Source organism: Cavia porcellus, unplaced genomic scaffold, assembly GCF_034190915.1.
Source record: "Cavia porcellus strain 051 isolate PalLab524CR breed Dunkin Hartley unplaced genomic scaffold, mCavPor4.1 scaffold_3, whole genome shotgun sequence".
NCBI lineage: Eukaryota > Metazoa > Chordata > Mammalia > Rodentia > Caviidae > Cavia > Cavia porcellus.
The window spans coordinates 93113464-93134000 of record NW_026947486.1 but is presented as its reverse complement, the minus strand read 5'-3'; the positions used below and the strand labels follow the sequence as shown (position 1 = coordinate 93134000).

General features: G+C 44.9%; 1 protein-coding gene across 2 annotated transcripts in view; it reads left to right on the top strand.

Annotated features, from left to right (window-relative positions):
* The window catches only part of Aifm1 (apoptosis inducing factor mitochondria associated 1), a 37094-nt gene extending 21985 nt beyond the window's left edge, over positions 1 to 15109 (top strand). For both annotated transcript variants that reach the window (XM_003462234.5, XM_003462233.5), the window contains exons 7-16: positions 4188 to 4272; positions 4938 to 5014; positions 5886 to 5994; positions 6645 to 6752; positions 7124 to 7212; positions 9324 to 9464; positions 11037 to 11179; positions 12899 to 13023; positions 14328 to 14524; positions 14842 to 15109. In XM_003462234.5, the coding sequence (XP_003462282.1) occupies positions 4188 to 4272; positions 4938 to 5014; positions 5886 to 5994; positions 6645 to 6752; positions 7124 to 7212; positions 9324 to 9464; positions 11037 to 11179; positions 12899 to 13023; positions 14328 to 14524; positions 14842 to 14913 (1146 nt within the window). In that variant the 3' untranslated portion in view covers positions 14914 to 15109. The remainder of the gene's footprint in view (positions 1 to 4187; positions 4273 to 4937; positions 5015 to 5885; positions 5995 to 6644; positions 6753 to 7123; positions 7213 to 9323; positions 9465 to 11036; positions 11180 to 12898; positions 13024 to 14327; positions 14525 to 14841) is intronic.
* The last annotated feature ends 5428 nt before the right edge of the window (positions 15110 to 20537 follow it).

Sequence of the window (20537 nt, the reverse complement as noted above, 5' to 3'; positions counted from 1 at the left end):
CTTTCATCATCCACTTTACCCAGTAAAGTGATGGAATCAGGGAAGCTTTATGGAGGAAAAAAATCTTATAGAATGGGAAGTCCCTGGGAATGAAGAAGTCATAAATTAGAGAAGAGCAAAGAGCATTCAAACAAAGAACATTTAATAAAATGAACAGCACAGGATCAAGGATGTGGAAAATGAATTTTCCATATTAACTTTTCTCTGGGATTTTTTTTGTCATTTTCATCATTTGTTGGATACAAACGTCTGTGCAGTATTGTACAGGTCTGTACTCTAGGTTAGCAGTGGGCAGTGCCAACCTGGATGGAGTAGAGGTAGCTTCTCTGGGATTATTGATAACAAATCAACAAATGGATATTGCTGAAGGAGCAAAGCCCGGAGTTATTGGAATCCAGAGCGTGAGCAGGAGGGTTCACCTTTGGTAAGAACAGGCACATTCCTCTGAGAAGGGGACATTACATGGAGAAGGGAAAATACAGGTCTGTAGCAGAACATTCTGTGTTAAGTGTCCCTTCTGTGTGAATGACACAGAGGCCCTGCCCTCTTGAGGTTAGTGGTAGTAAGCAGGAACATGGACAGATGATTATAACACATAGAAGGCAGAAATGCAGTGTGTCATGGGAATTACTGGGAAGAGTACCCAGTAAAGTGATGGAATCAGGGAAGCTTTATGGAGGGAAAAAATCTTATAGAATGGGAAGTCCCTGGGAATGAAGAAGTCATAAATTAAGAGAAGAGCAAAGAGCATTCAAACAAAGAACATTTAATAAAATGAACAGCACAGGATCAAGGATGTGGAAAAGCAAAACAGGCAGCCTGAAAATTGAGTTAGAGAGCGGAAGGAAACAAAACGGAGAAGTTGTACAGGGACATGATCGTTACAGCTTGCCCTGTGTAAGAGCTTGAGTTTCCTCTGCAGTAAGGAGCTGTTGAATTTTAGGTGAGGATGTAAAACACTTAGAATGAATTTTCAGTAATTACTGTTGGCTGTGACAAGGAGGGATTGCAGGAGAATAACACCAGAGAGAACATTTTAAAGATTTTTGCAACCCAGGCAAGAGATGATAAGGACCCAATTTAAGATAGTAGTCATGATGATGGTAATAAAATCGAAGAAAAAGAGTGAAAATTGTGTAGTACCTATTCTGGTCTTGTAGGCACAATTTTAAATGTTTTATGTATTGTCTGCTTTTATCTTCTCAATAATCTTATGAAGTAAGCTTATTTCCATTTCATACAGAAAGAAATTGAGTTTTTAAAATAAGTTGTAATAACTTGCCTATACACACAAAACTAATAAGTGAGAGACGGATTTGAGTCCAGATCTGTCTGACTACAGAACTAAAACCTCGTTATTATGATTTTAGAGCCTCAGCTCTTAATACTGTATTACTTCTTGATAGAAAAGTGATGTTGCTGGGCATGGTGGTGCACACTTGTAGTTCTAGCACTCAGGAGGCTGAGGCAGGAGGATTGCTATAGATTTGAGGCCAGTTTGAATTGCATAGCGAAATCCTGTCTCAAAAACAAAACAAAAAGTAATGATCTCTGAAGCCCTGGGCTGGATTCCCAGTGCCCCAGCAATATAAAGAAAAGGTGGTAACACCTGGGAAATAAAGCTGAGGCCTCCTTGGATAAAGCATCTGAGTGGATAGAGGTGGGACCTAATAGAGAGACACTACGAGAAGAAGAACTAGTTTTAAGGGAAGGGGAATTTCAGTCCTGAAGTTCTGTCCTGGTGCGGAGGTGGCTTCTGGGCAATTGCATGTGTGACTGTGCCACTCAGGGAGGAGGCCACCTCAGGTAGAGTTTCATGAATCCCGGATATGTGCAGGAATTGAAACCATGAGAGTCGGCAGGGCCTCCCAGGGAAGAACATCGTTAGTGAGAGGAGTGAGGCAAGGCTCAAATCCTGGGCAGCCCCAACATTCCCACTAGGGAAGACTCCAGAGTGCAGCACGAGGAGAGCCCAGGACAGAAGCCAGGGCTGGAGGGAGTCACAAGGAGGATGTGATGCACAGTGCCACTCTGGCCCAGGGATCTGAAAAGAAAGGAATTGTAGGCTTAGGGATATAACTCAGCGGCAGAACACATAGCTTAGCATCCGCAAGTCCCCTGGGTTCAATCACCATTATGAAAGAAAAGAGAGAGAGAAAAGAAATGTCCTAATGTCCTGTTCATTAGATAATTCCGGCACCTGGGTGGCTCAGACAGGAGGATCACTGTGAGTTTGAAGCCAACCTGGGCTACAAAGTAAGTTCAAGGACAGTCTGAATTGCATAGCAAGTCCCTGTCTCAAAAAACCAAAAACAAAACAAAACTTAAAGTTTATTCCACAATTGGCTAGCTTCCAGGGCAAAAACACCACCTGTAAGTGCATGAGGGAGACTTGAAATCTAAACCATGATACCACTCATGTCACATTTGTTACTGTTGATTACTGTTAGTGCTTGTTAAATTGCTTGTCTTGGTTACTAAACTCTGAAGATGGAAAGTATCTGTCTTGTTTACCACTCTGTCCCTTGCAGTTAACACTGCATCTGAAACATAGTAGGCATTCAATAAATATTTTTGGAAATTATGGTCTCAGAAGCCAGTAAGGAGTGGGGCAGACTAAACCCACTCTCTTAGGCTTCAGAGATCAAGCTCTGAACCATAAGAAGTAGCATTGGCTGCTCAGGTGCTCAGCTTGCTCCCTATGCAGACCACGGTGGGCTACATTATTAGGTTACAGGGAAAGGAAGAAAAGACTTTATTCAAAGCTAGCTCCAAGGAAATGAGAGGCAGTAGAATGGGACGACAGATAGTGCCAGGCTTGCTTCAGCCCGGTCTTCCCGGTGGAAGTGAAACTGGACTTTGAGCTCTTAAGGCTTGCATCTGCAATTCTGTCCACTCATCTGGGGCGAGGAGAGGAGGGGGTGGCGGTTATGGCCCTGGCTTAATAAAGTTTGGAGAAACAGCTCGTCCCTAAAACTACAAAGTTCTGACTTTTAAAGTTCTCTTTTGCTGGTTACAGCAAGGGAACTAAGGGTGCCAGCAAGAGAACAGGTCACCGACACAGATTAGGTCAGATGGAATAGCCAGCTAGACAGCGAAATCAAAAGCATGTGCAGAAGATAGTGAAACTGTGACAAAGTTGGGAAAATTGTGGCCCAAGAGTAAGATATTCGAGGTGGGAAGTAGTGATTTATGAGTTAACAAGAATCTGGGTATGGTTCTGAGGAAATGTATGACCAAGTTCCCAGATCTTCGGTGGCCAGGAGGTGGCTGGGTAGTGGTGATGTGTAGGGGTCGGGATGGTGTTTTGCAGTGGAGAGCGAAGGTACAAGAATCAGGAAGCAGCTGCGGCCTCAGGAAGCCTGCAAAGTGCCAGCAGCTCTGCCTGGCCTGAGGTGTGGTGTGTGGGTAGAGGTCCAGTTTGTGCGTGTAAGTAAGTGGTCCTCGAGGGAGAGCTGAGGATCAGGGAAGATGAGATGTTGGAGAAAGCAGTGTGTAGAGAGAGATACTGTGGGTGTAGGAGAGCTGTAACCGACAAGTCAGGACTCCAGTAGCCTAGTAGAAAAGGCTGTGCAAATTCTCTATACCAACAAATCATGTAGGACCTTTGGGGTCAGCACCTGCTGGCTCTGATGTTGCCTACTTAGGAACTTACACTGGGTACCAGAAGCTGTGGTTCCAGTGCCTACTTAGAGATTGTTGTTTTTTAAAAACAGGGTCTCGATATGTAGTTTAGGTCTTGAACTCATCTCTAGGCTGGCCTCAAACTTCCTCCCTAGCGCTGGGTCTGCAGGCATGTGCCACCACGTCTGGCCTTAGAGATGGTTTCTTAAGAATAATTCATTCTTCTCATTGGGACGACAGCTAAAAGGTCCAGAGGATTGGAGAAAAAGTGGAAATGTTCTGGAATTAAATAGTGCTGATGATTACATGATGTGAATATACTAAAAACCACTGAATTGTGGGATGGGAATTTAGCTTAGTGGCATAAGTGCCTGCCAGGCAAGCATGGGGTCGTTTGATCCCTGGTACAAAAAAACAAAACAAACAAACAAAAAACACCAATTGTGTACTTTTAAGTGATAAATTTAATTTTATATGGGTTCTATCTCAATGAAATTCTTTTTAGAGCTTATTTCATCTACCTCATGTTTCATCTACCTTATGTGTGTGTGTAACTATTCCAGGTAGTACAGCTGGACGTCAGAGGCAACATGGTGAAACTTAATGATGGCTCTCAGATCACTTATGAAAAGTGCTTGATTGCAACGGGTGGGTATTTGTGGAAATAGCTGGCTTCTTGGCTCCGGTAGCTGATTCAAGTTTTAAAATCCAGCCTTCTCCATACAAGGCATTACTACTTTATCTTGAGAGAACTGAAACCCAGAATCTCTCAAAAGGATGTCTTCTCTTGTTGCACAACCCGACTAAGTCCAGGAGCCTTTGATCGTCAGCCCATCTGGATTATCCTTGCTATCCCTTCTGGTAAAAACATCAAGAAGTGAACATTTTTTCTCTCCCTGCTTAGTGTTCACCCTGTGCCCTGAAAGTGATAGGCTTCTGGCTTCACTGCCAATTTCCATGGGAATTCAGAAGAGACTGAAGCAGCTGGGAGACCAGTGTTGCCATGGTAGCTGGCGAATCCTCAGAAGAAACTAGAAGAGAGTATGGAGGCATAAAGTAAGGCCTTCTGGCCAGCCATGGGGGGACAGACCCCCCCAGAGGAGACCCAAATCTGCTTCTCCGTGGAAATTGATTCAAATCCTGCTGTGAGGGCCACTTGAAGGAACACAAAGCCATCTTCCCCTATGGTAGCTGTAGTGGCACCACCAGGGAGCACACAAGCACCCCAAGGAGAGCCCCACCTGGGGTGGGGGCCTGTTTGGGATTGTTCCTATCTGCAGCTAGGCTAAAGGGTTTCCTCCTCTTACTTCTAGGAGGCACACCAAGAAGTTTGTCTGCCATTGATAGGGCTGGAGCAGAGGTGAAGAGCAGAACGACACTTTTCAGAAAGGTAATTGTGTGCTGTAGTGTTTTCGTGGTGTTGTCTTGAAGAGATAATGCAATATTGTGGTCCCCAAGTGCTCACCCAGGAATTAAGGGTGCCATGTTCTATATATGGCTTTTCTTCCAGACTTATTATCTAGCTTTGAACAAGTCACTTCCTCTCTCTGACCCTTGAATACGTCACTCAAGGGTTTTAAGCTCCCAGAAGAAAAATAGTTAGTGATTTTCTTGCTTGCTATAGTTTCATAGTTGGTTTTCTTGTTGCATTTCATTCATTGGAACTCCGTATAGCCTCTTGGCATTTTTCATTTGCAAGTGGCATGTAGAGACTGGGGAGAAGGGTCAAGAATACCACAGCAAAAAGGAAAGGGAGCGGCTTACTTCTTAACACTGCTTTGCTTATAAAAACTGCTGTAATTTTCCAGCCACTCTTGGGGAATAGTTGAGACACTTCATGCTGTCCTTTAAGTTCTTGGTAGAATAAGATTTGTCAGCCTCAGCACTGTTGATATGTTTGTCTGGATAGTTGCATAGGGAGCTGTCCTGTGCATGGTAGGATGTTGGAGGCATCCATGGCCTGTATCCACTAAGTGCTGGAAGCACTTCCCTTTCCTGACAGCCAAAAGTTATCTCCAGAGTCGGCCAGATGTCCTCCTGAAAAAGAATGGCAAACCGAACCAGTTAAGGACTGGAATGTTATCATGGAGAAAGAAATTCACATTAACAACATAGGGCCTGTAACTGATCCACTCTAGATAGCTTTTATGTGAAAAAAAATCTGTTTACTGTTGTAAAAGATTTAGAGGAAAATATTTCCTAGGATTATTATCCTATGGCCCTTTGGGAGGTCAGTGGGCTAAACTGCTGTGATCCCGCAGATTGGAGACTTCAGAGCCTTGGAGAAGATCTCACGGGAAGTCAAATCGATTACAATTATTGGTGGGGGCTTCCTTGGTAGTGAACTGGCCTGTGCTCTTGGCAGAAAGGGTGAGTATTGGGAGTGACCTAAGTTTTCTTTCTCACCCCTACATCACACGCATCTGGTACAGACTGTTACCAATTCTAGAGATGTATTTGGCAGAAGGAGTAGAAGGGGTTCCATTAAGGTCTTTTAGAAGTAAAATACTAAGTATATGTGCCACTGAAGTGAGCACTAGAAGTAAAATGTTAAGGGAAGTGAGTTCCTATAATGAAAAAGTACAGACTGTGTGTGTGTTTCAACTGCTGCCCTATGAAAATCCCAAAACTTGCTTCAGGTGCATGGCAACTCGCGTCTTGACAGGTCTGTGAGCTCCAGTCCAAATGTTTCATCGCAACCATTTTTCTTAGTGTTATTTTTCAGCTGTGTGAACTCAGGGCATCTTCTCAGGAGGGTGCTTCCGATTCAGAGGTCACAAAGTACTTGTGTAAGCCTCAGGTGACTGCATAGGCAGAAGGGCACTGAATTCACAGTTGGTAGCCTAATCTGGGACAGCAGTTCTGGCCTGTTCTCTTTGCCTTCTACATGAGCCAAGGCCTGCATGCCCCAGTGCTTCACAGGTGGGGGCTCAGGCCAGATTGGCAGCTTTCTTTCCCTTCCTAGCCTCCTGGGATTACCTTTAACTTTCTGCCCTAAAGGCTGCCTTTCTTCTTCCCAGCTCGAACCTCGGGCATAGAAGTGATCCAGCTCTTCCCTGAGAAAGGAAACATGGGGAAGATCCTCCCTGAGTACCTCAGCAACTGGACCATGGAGAAAGTCAGACGAGGTAGAGAGACTCCGTGTGCTGCCACTGTTGCCTTTGAGGGTGACCAAGGGTCAAGTTAGCTTTCTGAGAGCCCCCTTAACATAAGCCCTGTTGCCTGGGAGGTGAACCATTTCACTGTTCCCCAGTCTTCCAGATTAATTGCGGCATTCTGAATCTGAGGTGCCAGATTCCCGGAAATGCTAAACACGGGCCATGGGCATATGTTCTCACAGCTCTCCACAGCTGCCCATGTGCTGATGGCGATGGGTTGGATGCAGGGGAGACCTCTGGTCAGCTTCTCTACTTCTCCTGGAGGTTACAGACCCTCATCTCACCTCAGACACTTCATGCTGTTCAGGTCTTTGCTCTTCAGGTCTTGTTTGCTTTTACAGAGGGGGTAAAAGTGATGCCCAGTGCAATTGTGCAGTCAGTTGGAGTTAGTGGTGGCAAGCTGCTTATCAAGCTAAAAGACGGCAGAAAGGTAAGGAGACCACCAGAAGGCCTTCCAACCCTACCCTCGTTGTACTCTTTCATTTGAAACCAGCAGATTCAGTTTCCTTGGCAGCCACCATTAACCTGTCATAATTATCTGAATTACTGTCCCTCCCCTAAAACAGGATGGTGAGAGCCAGAGCAGGCTCCTGTGGACCACTTTCCTTTGGCCCCTTCCTTTCTGTATCTAAGATTTTTTGCATCCTTGCTAGGGTGGCAGATTTCTTTTTAGGTACTGTGGAGTCTATGTATGTGATTGGGGGTTGGCTTATGACATGGCACTTTAAAAATGTTTAGCAGAGGTAAAGTAAGCCTTGATTTTTTAAAATTTCTATTTAAAACAGAAAATAGGTAGAAATAGTACATACATTCAGAGAAAAAAAAACAGTAAGAAATCACTAGTTGATGTTGTCGTTTTACAAATAGTTGTTCAAGGTACAACAATGGAACATGTAAAGTGGGAATTCAAACAGAGAGACTGCAAAAAGTTCTTGTTTTAAATTTTTTTTTTAACTTTTTATCGGTACCAGGGATTGAACTCATGACTGCCTGCTTGCAAGGCAGGTGCTTATGCCGCTGAGCTAAATCCCCAGCCCCTGAGACTGCAAAAAGTTCTAATCAACTGTCCAACAAAAACTTAGTAACATGGTTGTCAATCCTGTGCATTTAAACATACATGCAATTATCCATATCTTCATTTATGTTTAGATTAAACAAACTAAAGCAGGTTAAAATCATTCTGAACAAAGAATAATAGTATTGCCGGATTTCACATCATGACACTCCATGATCAGCACTGGGTACTGTAGTGTCTTCTTTTTAAAATTGAAATTAAAGAAAGACTAAAAAAACAGAAAATGGGTAGAAATAATACATAATTTCAAAGAAAAAATAAACAGTAAGAAATCACTAGTTGATGATTACAGATTGTCTTCTTACAAATAGTTATTCAAGATACTAAAGTGGAGCATATAAAGTGGGGATTCAAACAGTGAGATTGTAACTAGTTCTGTTCAACTATCCAACAAAAACTTAGAAATATGGTTATCAATCCTATACACTTAAACATACATGCTGTTATCCATATCTTCAATTATGTTGACATTGAATAAACCGAAGCAAGCTAATATCACTCTGAACAAAGAATAGTCCTATTGCTGGGTTTCACATTATGACACTCCAGGATCAGCACTGGGTACTTTAGTGTCTCCTTTTCTTCAGTATCTGTTCATTTCATCCTGTGTCATAAGATCAGTTCTCATAAACTGTTTATAGATTCTACACATGCATGAGTCTTAACATGTATTTCTTTTTTAATTTTGAAAGTAGTAAAAATGCAACAGCACAAGACAGAACAAAGCCAATCGAGGCAATGCAGTGAAATTGGTACAGGATTTCACAGTAGGATACTGGGATAGTAGTAATAAGTACTATGGTATATCTCTTTAACTTAACAATAGCTGTCTAGTCAATTACATATTGTAAAATCAAACCAAAAATAGAACATTGTAAAACCAATTGAGAATACTGAATAGAGCAAAAGAAACATAACAAAACAGTGAAAACAACCTATGCCTTCAAACAGAAGATAGAAGGAAATCCCCCGTATTTGCTATACTGCATATGGTCATCCTCCCAAGAGATGCTGAAACATCTATCCCCAGTAGCTAAGGGGGGAGGGGGCAGGTGGGAGAAGGGTGCTTGATTTTCAGCTCGTCTGGCAGTAGGCTCACAGGTAATGGTTCTCCTCCAGGCCCAAACTGCAGGTACTTACCAAGAGGGTGAGTGAATAAGCTGCCTGAGTCCCTCTATTGCCGGATCTCTGGAGCTCTGTTCTCCTCTTGGCTCGCGTTGATTTTTTTTTTTTTTTTTTTGAGATAGGGTGTTGCAGTGTAGTGCGTGCTGGCCTTAAACTTACTATGTAGCCCAGGCTGGCCTCAAACTCAGAAGATCCTCCTGCCTCAGCCTAGGATTAAAGGTGCATGCCACCACACCCATTCCCATGGTCTTGTTAAGGCACCAATTCTTAATGGCATACTGTGCAGACAGTGGTGATAAGTGAAAGCTGTGGTGATTGACTGGATTTCTTTTTTTCATCAGGTAGAAACTGACCACATAGTGGCAGCTGTGGGCCTGGAGCCCAATGTTGAGTTGGCCAAGACTGGAGGACTGGAAATAGACTCTGATTTTGGGGGCTTCCGAGTAAACGCAGAGCTACAAGCACGCTCTAACATCTGGGTGGTAAGTGTGCTACAGCATGACAGGGAGTGATTCATTGTCCCGTCTGCCAGGGGGAGCGCTAAAATGCATTGACAGCTTAACCAAATAGGTCAGAGTGTTTAGAGGGCAAGAGGAGAAATTAGAAATTTGTGAACTGCTGGGTTTAGAAGATCAAGTATGGCGTCATCTGCAAGCTCATGGACGATGAGAGCAGTGTGCGTGCTTACAGGAAGAGACCTCAGTCTTCCTGTTCTGCTTGTGGGCAGTAGCCACAGCATAACTGCTGGCAGGCACACACGCCACTTCACAGCAGATCTGCTGTTCCCGTGGTCTCAGAGAGTCCAGGGAGTGGAGGACGAAGCAGTTCTCAGGCATGTTCCCTCCGCTGCGTGTGGTGGTGCACGCCTGTAATCTCAGCACCCGGGAGGATCGCTCTGAGCTCCCAGCCAGCCGGAACTGCGTAGTGAAACTCCCTCAAAAAAGCAAAAAGCAAAAGAAATTCCTTGGAAAGGAAGATCACTCTGTTTTCATTTTACAAGTGTATGATATATATATAGTTCAGTATAGGAGACAGACAAGAAGGACCAAGAGGGATGGATAGTCACCTGCAGCAACCAGGAGTGTTTCAGAGTATTTCCTTCCCTTTGTTTTCTTGCACATAAGTTTTTTCTTTGTTTTACAAGGTTGTGGTAAGCATGTTATATATAAATATTTGTATTCTGCCCTTTTTTACTTAACACTATAAATGTAAGCATTTGCCGTGTTGCTTCAGACTCTGTAAACAGTTTAATGACTATCTAATATTCCATTAAGTGTATTTCATAGTTTACTTTGTCACTGCTCACTTGTTAGATTTTTAGGTTGCTTTGAGGGAGTCTGAATAGCCATAAAGATGATCAAGGGTTAGAGAGCTCAAATACCACATCCTGCATGAAGCTGCCCCTGTCGCCCCTAGCATGTCAGTTACATCTCAGCAACCCAGACAGCATAATGCTTTTTGTACATAGTAAGTACTCCATAAATATTTGTTGAATGAGTAAAGGACTGTATGAATTAATATGGAATGATGGAAAAAACCTTAGTACTGCCCGATGAGAGGCAGTAACACTAAACACTGCTTTCCGCATATAGAAAATCATGGTTATCAAATAGCCTGTTTGCTCAGGGTAGATGAAGAGAAACAGGTGTACAGAAACTGAAGCACAGCAAATTTAGGTTAGTTTTATTATAAATGGACTCTCCCAAATGGTTTTTTTTTTTTTTTGGTACCAGGGATCGAACTGACAACCTCATACTTGCAAAGCAGGCGATTATACCACTGAGCTAGATCCCTGGCCCCTCTCAAATGTTTTTTTTTTTTTTTTTTGTCTTTTTCCTTTTTATCGGTACCGGGGATCGAACTCATGACTGCCTGCTTGCAAGGCAGGCACTTATGCCGCTGAGCTAAATCTCCAGCCCCCAAATGTTTTTAATAGTTGAGGTGTAATTCTGACCTTTAGATGGAAAACATTAATAATATTGTAAGGGTTCTTTAAGCCTCTCTTTAACTTGCTTTTTTAAAAGTGTATTCACATTGTATCCTTTTTTCCTAAGGCAGGAGATGCTGCCTGCTTCTACGATATAAAATTGGGTAGGAGGCGAGTAGAGCATCATGATCATGCTGTTGTGAGTGGACGGTTGGCCGGAGAAAATATGACTGGAGCAGCTAAGCCTTATTGGCATCAGTCAATGTTCTGGTAAGAGTTCTGCACCTTGGGAACACTTTGGTTCAAACTCAGTATTGAGATCATAACACAGGGTTGTGGTCACCTTGTAGGGCAGTTAGCCTCATACCAATGGGAAAAATTCCATCTCGTGTCCATACATTCTACCTCTAGTGGCCATCTGGTAAAAGTGTCCTGGTTAGTGTAAGTTAGACGAGCTGAGTGGATGGAGGTAACACCAGCAATTTTAGCAAAAGAGCTCAGAGTGTGAACTATAGTAGGTGACACCAAAATAGACTGTTAGGAATAGACAGCAATATATTTTTATTTCTTCTTTACTAGTAACCCCAGTGAGTCCAGAATACTAGAAAAAAAAAAAACAGCCCACTCATGTGTAACCCATCAAGTGAGCAATTCAAAGTCAAGATGATTCTTTGCATTAAAAGAGGGTTAGCACTGGATACTCCTGAACACTGGCCTGGTCCTTATTTGATACCTTTTATTTTATTGATTTTAAAGATAGAATACATAAAAAGTCCTCACAATTGCAGAAGCTGAGCCAGATGTAGTAATAATCCCAGCACTCAGGAGACTGAGGTAGGAAGATATCTGAGAGTTGAAGGCCAGTCTGGGCTGCACAGCAAAACCATGCGTCAAAAAAAACCTCAAAAAACCAAACAACAGAACCTTCTAATTGGTTGCTATTAGGGCTATTTTCTATTAATGGAAATATATTTCAGGATGGTCACACACACTTTGTGAGTGAGCAGCAAAGAAGAAATAACAATGAATTGCAATATATAGGACAGTGTAGTTAGAAAACAGTGAATCCATAACTGTACGCTGAGCTACCATGACCAAGAAGATAAAATGTAGAGCAGCAGAATCAGAATAGCTACAGTATCTTAGATTGTTGTCAGAAAGCATGGTAATGATGTGTTTGTGCCTTACATATTCTGCCACGTTCCTAGTATATTAAGAAAGGCATAAGCCAGCCATGGTGGTACACAGCTGTATAGCACTTGAGAGGCGGAAGCAGGAGGGTCCCAGGTCTGAGGCCAGCCAGGCTACATTGCCAGACCCTGTCAAAAGAAAAAACAAAACAAAAAAAGGAAGGAGTGATGGTGATAGGAAGGATTTCCAAGAAAAGCAATTAAAATAAAATGACGGGGCTGGGGAGTTAGCACAGCAGCATGAGTGCCAACTTGGCAAGTGCAAGGTCATGAATTCAATTCCCAGTACCAAAAAAAAGACCACCTAAAATAAAATGACCAAGTGGATAAAGGTGCCTCCTTATGGAAAGCATTCCAGTCTGGAAAACTGAAGACTAACAGTGAGAAATAATGTAGATTAGTGAAATCATAAAGCATCTCAGATCCCACAAAAATAGAGTGCACTTTAAAACCGCATAGACTATTTTAGGGTGAGTTAAAGGTGACTAGCAAAAGCAAGGAAGTCATCCCTCCCCAAGCGTGGCATGGGATAGAAGTAGGAATAATTTCAGAGAGTTAGACATTGCATGGGTATGTGATATGCGTGGCAGCTTCTCAAGGAAAAATAAGGGTATCTTAGGATAATCCCACCTTTTCACAGTTGGCCCCTGGTGGCCTAGCGTCATTTGAACAGTTTGTCATTTGTCCTGTTCCATGTCCTGAGTCTTTTGACCTGTCCGAGTGCACTGTGGAGAGCGGAGAGTGTGTGTAGCCATCTCATCCCTCATGGTGTTAACAGAACGCTCTTCTCCTTCCGTAGGAGCGACTTGGGTCCCGATGTCGGCTATGAAGCTATTGGCCTTGTGGACAGTAGTTTGCCCACAGTCGGTGTTTTTGCAAAAGCAACTGCACAAGACACCCCGAAATCTGCCACAGAACAGTCAGGTAAGGAAGATACTTTTCTTGCAAGAATGTTGAGAAGCAGTGGTTTGAGGTCTCCTGAGCAAGGTGATTCTATATCGGCCACAGGGAGCTGGCCGTGAAAGCCTCTCTTCATGTTATGCTTTAAAAGAAACCAAACCCCGAGTCCTCACTCTTCAGTGATCTGGGCTCTGGCAAGCTCGATGTCCAGGTGAGAGCACAGACTCCAATACTGTGGGTGTGCATGCTGGACATGGCAGGGCCAGCTTGATGACACTATTGTTTAGTTTCTCTCTTGGGAAGACCTAGGTGATGAAGTCAACCTGAGCTTTTTAGGTTTTGGATTTGGTTTTCTTTTTCATTTTTAATTTCCTACTTCATGCTAATATCAAGAACCAGCCGGGGCATGGTGGTACATGTCTGTAATCCCAGCAATTGGAAGGCTAAGGCAGGAGGATCACCACAAGTTCAAGGCCAGCCTGAACTAGATAGCAAAACCTTACCTCAAACAAACACCAACAGACAAACCGAGTGAGGTCTGAGAAGCTCAGCGTAGGACCAACAATCTTCATGGGCCCTGGACAGTGCAGCACCAGGCTAAGTGATCCTTGCACTCCTTCTGACGCCAGTTGTGAGAGCCCAGGGCCACGATTGCGTTAGGCAGTAGGCAGCGCTCCTGGAATGGACTTGCCCTCCCGCACATGTCTCTGTTAACCTTGGCCTTGTCCCATGACCTAGGCTCACATTCCTTAGCCTCTGTGTCTTTTTTTGCCAGAGATGTTTGAAGGATAAGTTGCTATTTAAGGGGAAAGTAAGACAGTTTGTGGGTCTGTAGGCCCTTTTCCCAAGTAATTTAAGTGTATTCCTTACACTTTAATTCCCATCTCTCCTGGTGAGTGGATCCAGAAGACAGGCCCAGATCCTTTTCAACTTGGGGGTCACTGTTCCGTCCGCTGGAAAATGTTACCTAGAGCCCTGTGGGTCTCAGAGGAGGAGGGGGCTCCTTGGTGCGATGCCATTCCGCTGTCATCTCTCGTAGGAAGAAATGCTTTCTGAAGGGTTTCCTTATGGATGGGCCTTCTACTAACAGCTGTGTCCAGCAGAACTTTCTGCTGTGGTGGGCATGTTGAAGCTCTGCTCTGCCTAGGACCTTAGCAATCAGCTACATGTGAGGGTGGAGAAGGCCAAAGTGCACTGATGGGCCTAGAAAAACAAACCGTGTAGAAGCAGCTCGAAGCAGGTCTTGAAAGACACTTGGCACTTAGAGTTTGCCAAAGCCCTAATAACTGAAGTTCGGCCTTTGTGTGTGTTTGCGTGGTTGGCCACAGGGACTGGTATCCGCTCAGAGAGTGAGACAGAGTCAGAGGCCTCCGAAATCGCCGTTCCTCCTAGCAGCCCTGCAGTCCCCCAGGCCCCCAGCGAAGGGGAGGATTACGGCAAAGGCGTCATCTTCTACCTCAGGGACAAAGTGGTGGTGGGGATCGTGCTGTGGAACATCTTTAACAGAATGCCCATAGCAAGGAAGGTAGGTGCCTCCCGGTGCTCTCAGAGGAAGGTGGGAAGGCGGGTTGGGCAGCGCTCTGTAGCTTCTGCCGGTGCCCCGGGTTGCCATGTTTAACCGGGTCACATCATAGACCGAAAGTGCAGCTTCGGCTCAGGGCGCTTCTTTTGGACTTGGACTTGATGCAGTGGCCCGGAGTCACACTGCTGGCAGCCTTCTCACTGGTGTTAGCAGAAAGCTGTCCTCATGCCTCCCTGTCGGCATGTGGGAAGGAATGACCTGGGCAGCCGCGTCAGGTGGGCCAGGCCGCGGGTAGAGATCTGCACCACTCTCTCCCCCAGATCATCAAGGACGGCGAGCGGCATGAAGACCTCAATGAACTGGCCAAACTCTTCAACATTCATGAAGACTGAAGGCCCCCTGCGGACTCGCCGAGGCTTTCTCCACCCCTGGCAGAGGGAGGAAGGGAGGGATAAAGGAGCAGTTTTTATTCAGCAGACTTTCTCTGTGTGAATGAATGCAAATGATCAAGTTCTCTGTATTTTCAACTATGTTGTAGAATTCTTAATATTCACATTATGCAATAAAATCTGATTCTTCTACATTAAATCTATTCTGTTAAAGGGGGCAGCTGAGTGAAGTGCTGTGCACATCCCACGGCAAGCGCACTGCAGCCGCTCCCGAGTCTGGTTTTTCTCAGACATGAGTACGTTCCTGCTCTGCAGTCTCAACTACTTTCAGTTCCCGGGTTTCGCTCGAGAGCACCTGCAGGGCTCTGCCCACCACACTTGGCCCTCTCCTCTGCTCTAGGGAGGTTCCTGTGCCTCCCAAGCTGCATCCTGGTTTGCGCATCTCCCTGCTAGCCCGTGGCCTCCTGGAAGCAGAAGCGTGCCAGTGAGGTCTTGTTTGTGGTTATGCCGCCGGAGTTCAGCCCAAGCCCTGGCGCAGAGCCTTTTGAAAGGAACAGATAAACAAGCACAGTAGACGTGGCCTTGTGTGGAACAACTCCTGTCCCAGAACTGAATTCATCCTATGTGGGGCAGAAAGGACACGTAGTATTGGGCATGATGGCGCATGCCTGGAATCCCCGCACTTGGGAGGCTGAAGCAGGAGGATCACCATAAGTTCAAGGCCAGTTTGGGCTATGTGTAACAAAACCCAATCTTTAAAAAAACAGCAAAAGATGAAATTGAAAGGAAGAAAGAAAAATAGTACCAGTAGAAAGAAGGGCTCAGAAATGGCGTGCTTCCTGCCTAAGGAGACAGCTCCTTAGGCTCATGACCTCTTAACTCTCTACCCGCTATCCGCTAAACTAGAAACCTGTCCTTTCTTTACTCCTTTGCTCAACAATATACTTACAGGTATACCTTACTTTGCAAATGATTTGCTGGGCATACAAATTGAATTTTTGCAGGTGAACTTATTTGGGGCATTTAAATTAACCTGTTTTGTTTTTTTATGTGTTCTGTTTTGTTTTGCTGAGACACAGTCTTACTATGCAGTCCAGACTGGCCTCAAAATCATGATACTCCTCCTGCCTCAGGCTTCCAGGTCCTGGGATTATAGGTCTGCTCCACCACCAGCAGCAACTATTTTGTTTTTTAAGATCAGATTTTACTGTGTAATCCAGGCTGCTCTGGAACTTGGCGATCCTCTTTTTTTTGTTTTTTGTCTTTTTCATTTTTATCGGTACCAGGGGTCGAACTCACGACTGCCTGCTTGCAAGGCAGGCACTTATGCCGCTGAGCTAAATCCCCAGCCCCTTGGCGATCCTCTTGCCTTATCCTTCTAATTGCTGAGATTGCAGGTAGGTGACACCACACCCAGCTGAACTGCATAACTTCCTTCCTTCCTTTCTTTTGGACTTTTTGAGACAGGGTCTCACTATACAGTTCAGGCTGTCTTGAACTTGCTGGGTATCCCAGGCTGGCCCCAAACTCCAGTTGATCTTCCTACCTCAGCTTCTCAAATGCTGGGATTACAGATGTTCCCCAGCCTGCCCAACTAAATTGCTTAACTTTTAAAAGTCAAATGTGAACATATGCTCAACATGTACAAGGCCCTGGGTTCAATTTCCAGCACGAAAAATAAATAAAAATTTAAAAATCAAATGTAGTTTCAGTTACCTGGTGTGGTGCATGCCTGTAATCCAAGCACTTGGGAGGCTGACACAAGAGGATCACCATGAGTTCAAAGCCAGTCTGGGGTACACAGTTCAATACCACCCTGAGCTACATAGTGAGACCCTTTCTCAAAAAAAAAAAAAATATATATATATATATATACACACACACACACACACACACACACATATATGTTTCAAATGTGTACTATTTTCAAGAGACCTATTATGTGTCTTTCTATAAAGAGAAATTATTGCTGGGCATGGTGGTGCACACTTGTAATCCCAGCACTGGGAAGGCTGAGGCAGGAGTATCTGCAAATTGGAGGCCAGCCTGGGCTATGCAGTGAGTACAAGAGCAGCCCGAGACCTCGCCCCCTTCAAAGAAACTCCTGATATCAGTGAGGAATACAGAAGTACAATGGAATGAGATAGGTCCATGGAAAGACGCACGAAGTATTGTGTCCGTCCTTAACCACTGCTAGTCAGTAACTTCCTAAAGCACCACTTGCTCCATGTCCCCTCCCTGTTGACTACCAGTCACCAACATATCAAGTCAAAGTCCAAGTCTCAGCCCACCCTGCCTGTCTGACTTCCTTGCCTGTCACTTTTTTTGGTTTTCTTGAGAGGAAATCTTGCTCTGTAGTTCAGGCTGGCCTTGAACTCACTTTGTAGCTCAGGCTGGTGCTACAAAACCCCAGTCTCCTGTCTCAGCCTCCCAAATGCTGGGATGAGAGGTGTGTGCCGCCAACCCCAGCTTCTCGACACTTAATGTCTACACACATATGCACATCTCATTTATTGACGCCTTTATTTTAATTTAATTGGTTTCTTGAGGCAAGGTCTCACTTTGTAGTTCAGGCTGGTCTTGAATTCACTGTGTAGCCCAGGCTGGCCTCCAAATCATGTTGATCCTCCTGTCTCAGCCTCCCAAATGCTAGGATTACAGATGTGCACCCCCACACCCAGCTTCTCCATTTTATCTATCCAAACTCTACTCTTTCAAGGCCCATATCAAATCCTGCTGTGGAGCATACCAGTTGCATGATTCATCTCTGAAATCCAGTTGCATTTACCTCCTTTGAACTTACTTTTATTTTTGAAACTTTATTTCTTGATTTTGTAGTGCTGGAGTTTCAACTCTGGGCTTATGCACTGAGCTACAGCCCAGCCCTTTTGTACTTTGAGACAGGATCTTGCTAAGTCACAGAGTTGCGCTGTCTGGGCTCCTGCTTATGATCCTCCTGTCTCAGCCCCATCCCCCTGAGTGCAAGGAAAGCAGGCCTGCATCATCACGCCTGGCTTTGGGATTTTATTTTGAGGACTCACAGAGCTTTCTTAGCATCTGAGGAACAAAAGACGCCTCTGCCTTCAATGCTTGGGCAGGGAGAAGCTGCTCTCCCCAGTTCAGTACCAGTGGCCTTGCTTGTGTGTCTGGAGCCATCAATCCATGTATGGAGGACAAGACCATGGGCTCTGAAATTCAGACTCAGCAAATTCTCCACTCAATCCCAGTGGCTTTCCTGTCCACCCAACGCACAGGTTCGTCCTGGTTGTGGAGCTGTGGGGCATCATGAAGGATTGTAGTGCCCAGAAAATCCTTGATCTTGCCAAGGAGCAATGAGGTGTGCGTAGCCGATCTGCTGTGGATGACTTGAGTGGCTTTGCCCTGCTTCCCAGTGTCCTTCCTGCTAGAGTCTTTGTGATGTCCCCACAAAACAGATGCTAGTCTTCACCAGAAAGGGCTGTACAACTACCAGATACCAGCTGGCCCAGGCGCTTCCTCTAAGCTGCCAAGGAGCCTGAGTGGTACATTCCGCTGCAGGGCACGGGCAGTGGGATCTTGGATGCCACAGCCAGTGGGGCTAGGAGATTCTTGGAGGCTGCGAGGAATCCCCTTGCAGCAAGAGCCTCAGAAGCAGTAGCTCTCCCTGCGGTGTTCTGAGCCTCACTTCCTCTCAAATGTGGGCCTTCCTGGCGCTAGTTACTTTACATTTTTATTAATATTAATTGCATGTATAAATGGGGATCATGTGATATTTATTTATTTTTATTATTTTTATCGGTACTGGGGATCGAACTCATGACCATGTGCTTGCAAGGCAGGCACTTATGCCACTGAGCTAAATTCCCAGCCCCATGTGATATTTTCATACATGTACACAACATGCTCTGATCAAATCCAAATTCCTAGCTAGGTGTTGTGGTGCACCCCTGCAATCCCAGTACTTGGGAGGCTGAGGCAAGAGGATTCCCTGATTGAGGCCAGCCTGTGCCACATAGTGAGTTCAAGGTCAATTTGAAGTACAGGGAGAGTGTTCAAAAACAAAATAACCAATTCAATCTCCCTTTTTGTATCCCTACCCCCACCCACACACTGGTAATCCCTATTCTATTTTCAAGCCAACTTTTTTTAAGCTTCCACATATGAAAGAAAAGATGCTAATTGTCTTTTTTTAAAAAAAGAAGTTTGTTTTTATTACATACAGACATAAAATTCTACATATGTATGTGGTTCCCTGTTTTTTTTTTTTTTTTTTTTTTTTTTTTGTCTTTTTCCTTTTTATCGGTACCGGGGATCGAACTCACAACTGCCTGCTTGCAAGGCAGGTGCTTATGCCGCTGAGCTAAATCTCCAGCCCCTCCATGTGTTGTTTTGACACATGTATACCTTGTATAATGTTCAAAGTAAACTTTTAGGGGGGTGCTTGGGATGGAACCCCAGGCCTTGTGCATGCTAAGCAAATGCCCTACCCCTAAACTTCTTACTCTAGCCCTACCTGTTGTTCTGAAGAGATAGTCACTCCGAAGAGACAGTAAGCTATCCCAGAGTAGGGACTGCTATTTTTCCTCAGTGTAGGGGTCACATGCCCCTCCCCAAACTGCAAAAGTGCTTGGTTGGTTGGTTGGTTGGTTGTATGCCGCTATGTAAACAGGTTTGATAGTAAAACAAAACCAGAAAAGGCCTGTCCTGTAGCCCCTAATCTCTGCAATTGGGATTGTTTATACCTGAGGCTGCGCAGACCCCCATCACATCACCCACTGCCCCAACTTGCCACTTACCCTGGCTACATTTTCTCTACTTAGGGGGAGGGAGATCACAAGGGCTGCTTTCTGTGCTTTCAAGTGCCTGTGGAGATTTGGCCCTTGATAGTGGCTGTGTGATCAGCTGGGCCTCGCCACAGTGCAGGACAGGGCTAGTCCCACCCTGGGAAGAAGAGTCAGGGTTTGGCCAAAGTACCTCGCACTGGGAGTCCATCCACTTGACTTCAAACCCGCTCTCCTTTGCCATTCTCCAACTGGTGTCAGATGGTACCTTGGCACCATTTAGTGATGGCACTAGCCCTTGCCAGGCTACCTATAAGGCACAGGAGATGCCCTAGTATTTCAAAGCTTGAGAAATGCAACTAAACAAACAGTTCAAACACTGGAAACAGTCTAATTGGAAAAGGGTCAGATTAAGCCCTGAGTAAAGGATGAGGTCAATTTATGTGATTTTTTTTTTTTTTGTTCTAATCAGCAAGCCTGTTGTGGAGCCAAAGAGGCTTAAACAGAAAGGGATGGGGGCGGGAACACACAGTGACCTACTGCAGGCTGTTTCCTTGAAGGAAAACCAGCAACTCCTCTAGAGACCCGTTTACACAAAGGAACGCTCCCCTCCCTTTCACGGCTACCCCTTCCCTTTCCCGCTCCCCTGAGTTTGGCAGCGGGCTGTACCCTTTCTGTCCCTCCTTCCCGGACTCCACCTAAAACTGGGTTCCTTTTCTGTCCCAGAGACTGTTGGGACTCAGTCTCAGTGCCTTGCTCTCTGGGCAGAAAAGCTAAGACCGCCTCTGGCCTTTTTCCCATCTTATCAGGGAATTTCTGGCGGGCACAGACACACGTACACAAAACCACACACAGATACAGGCAGCC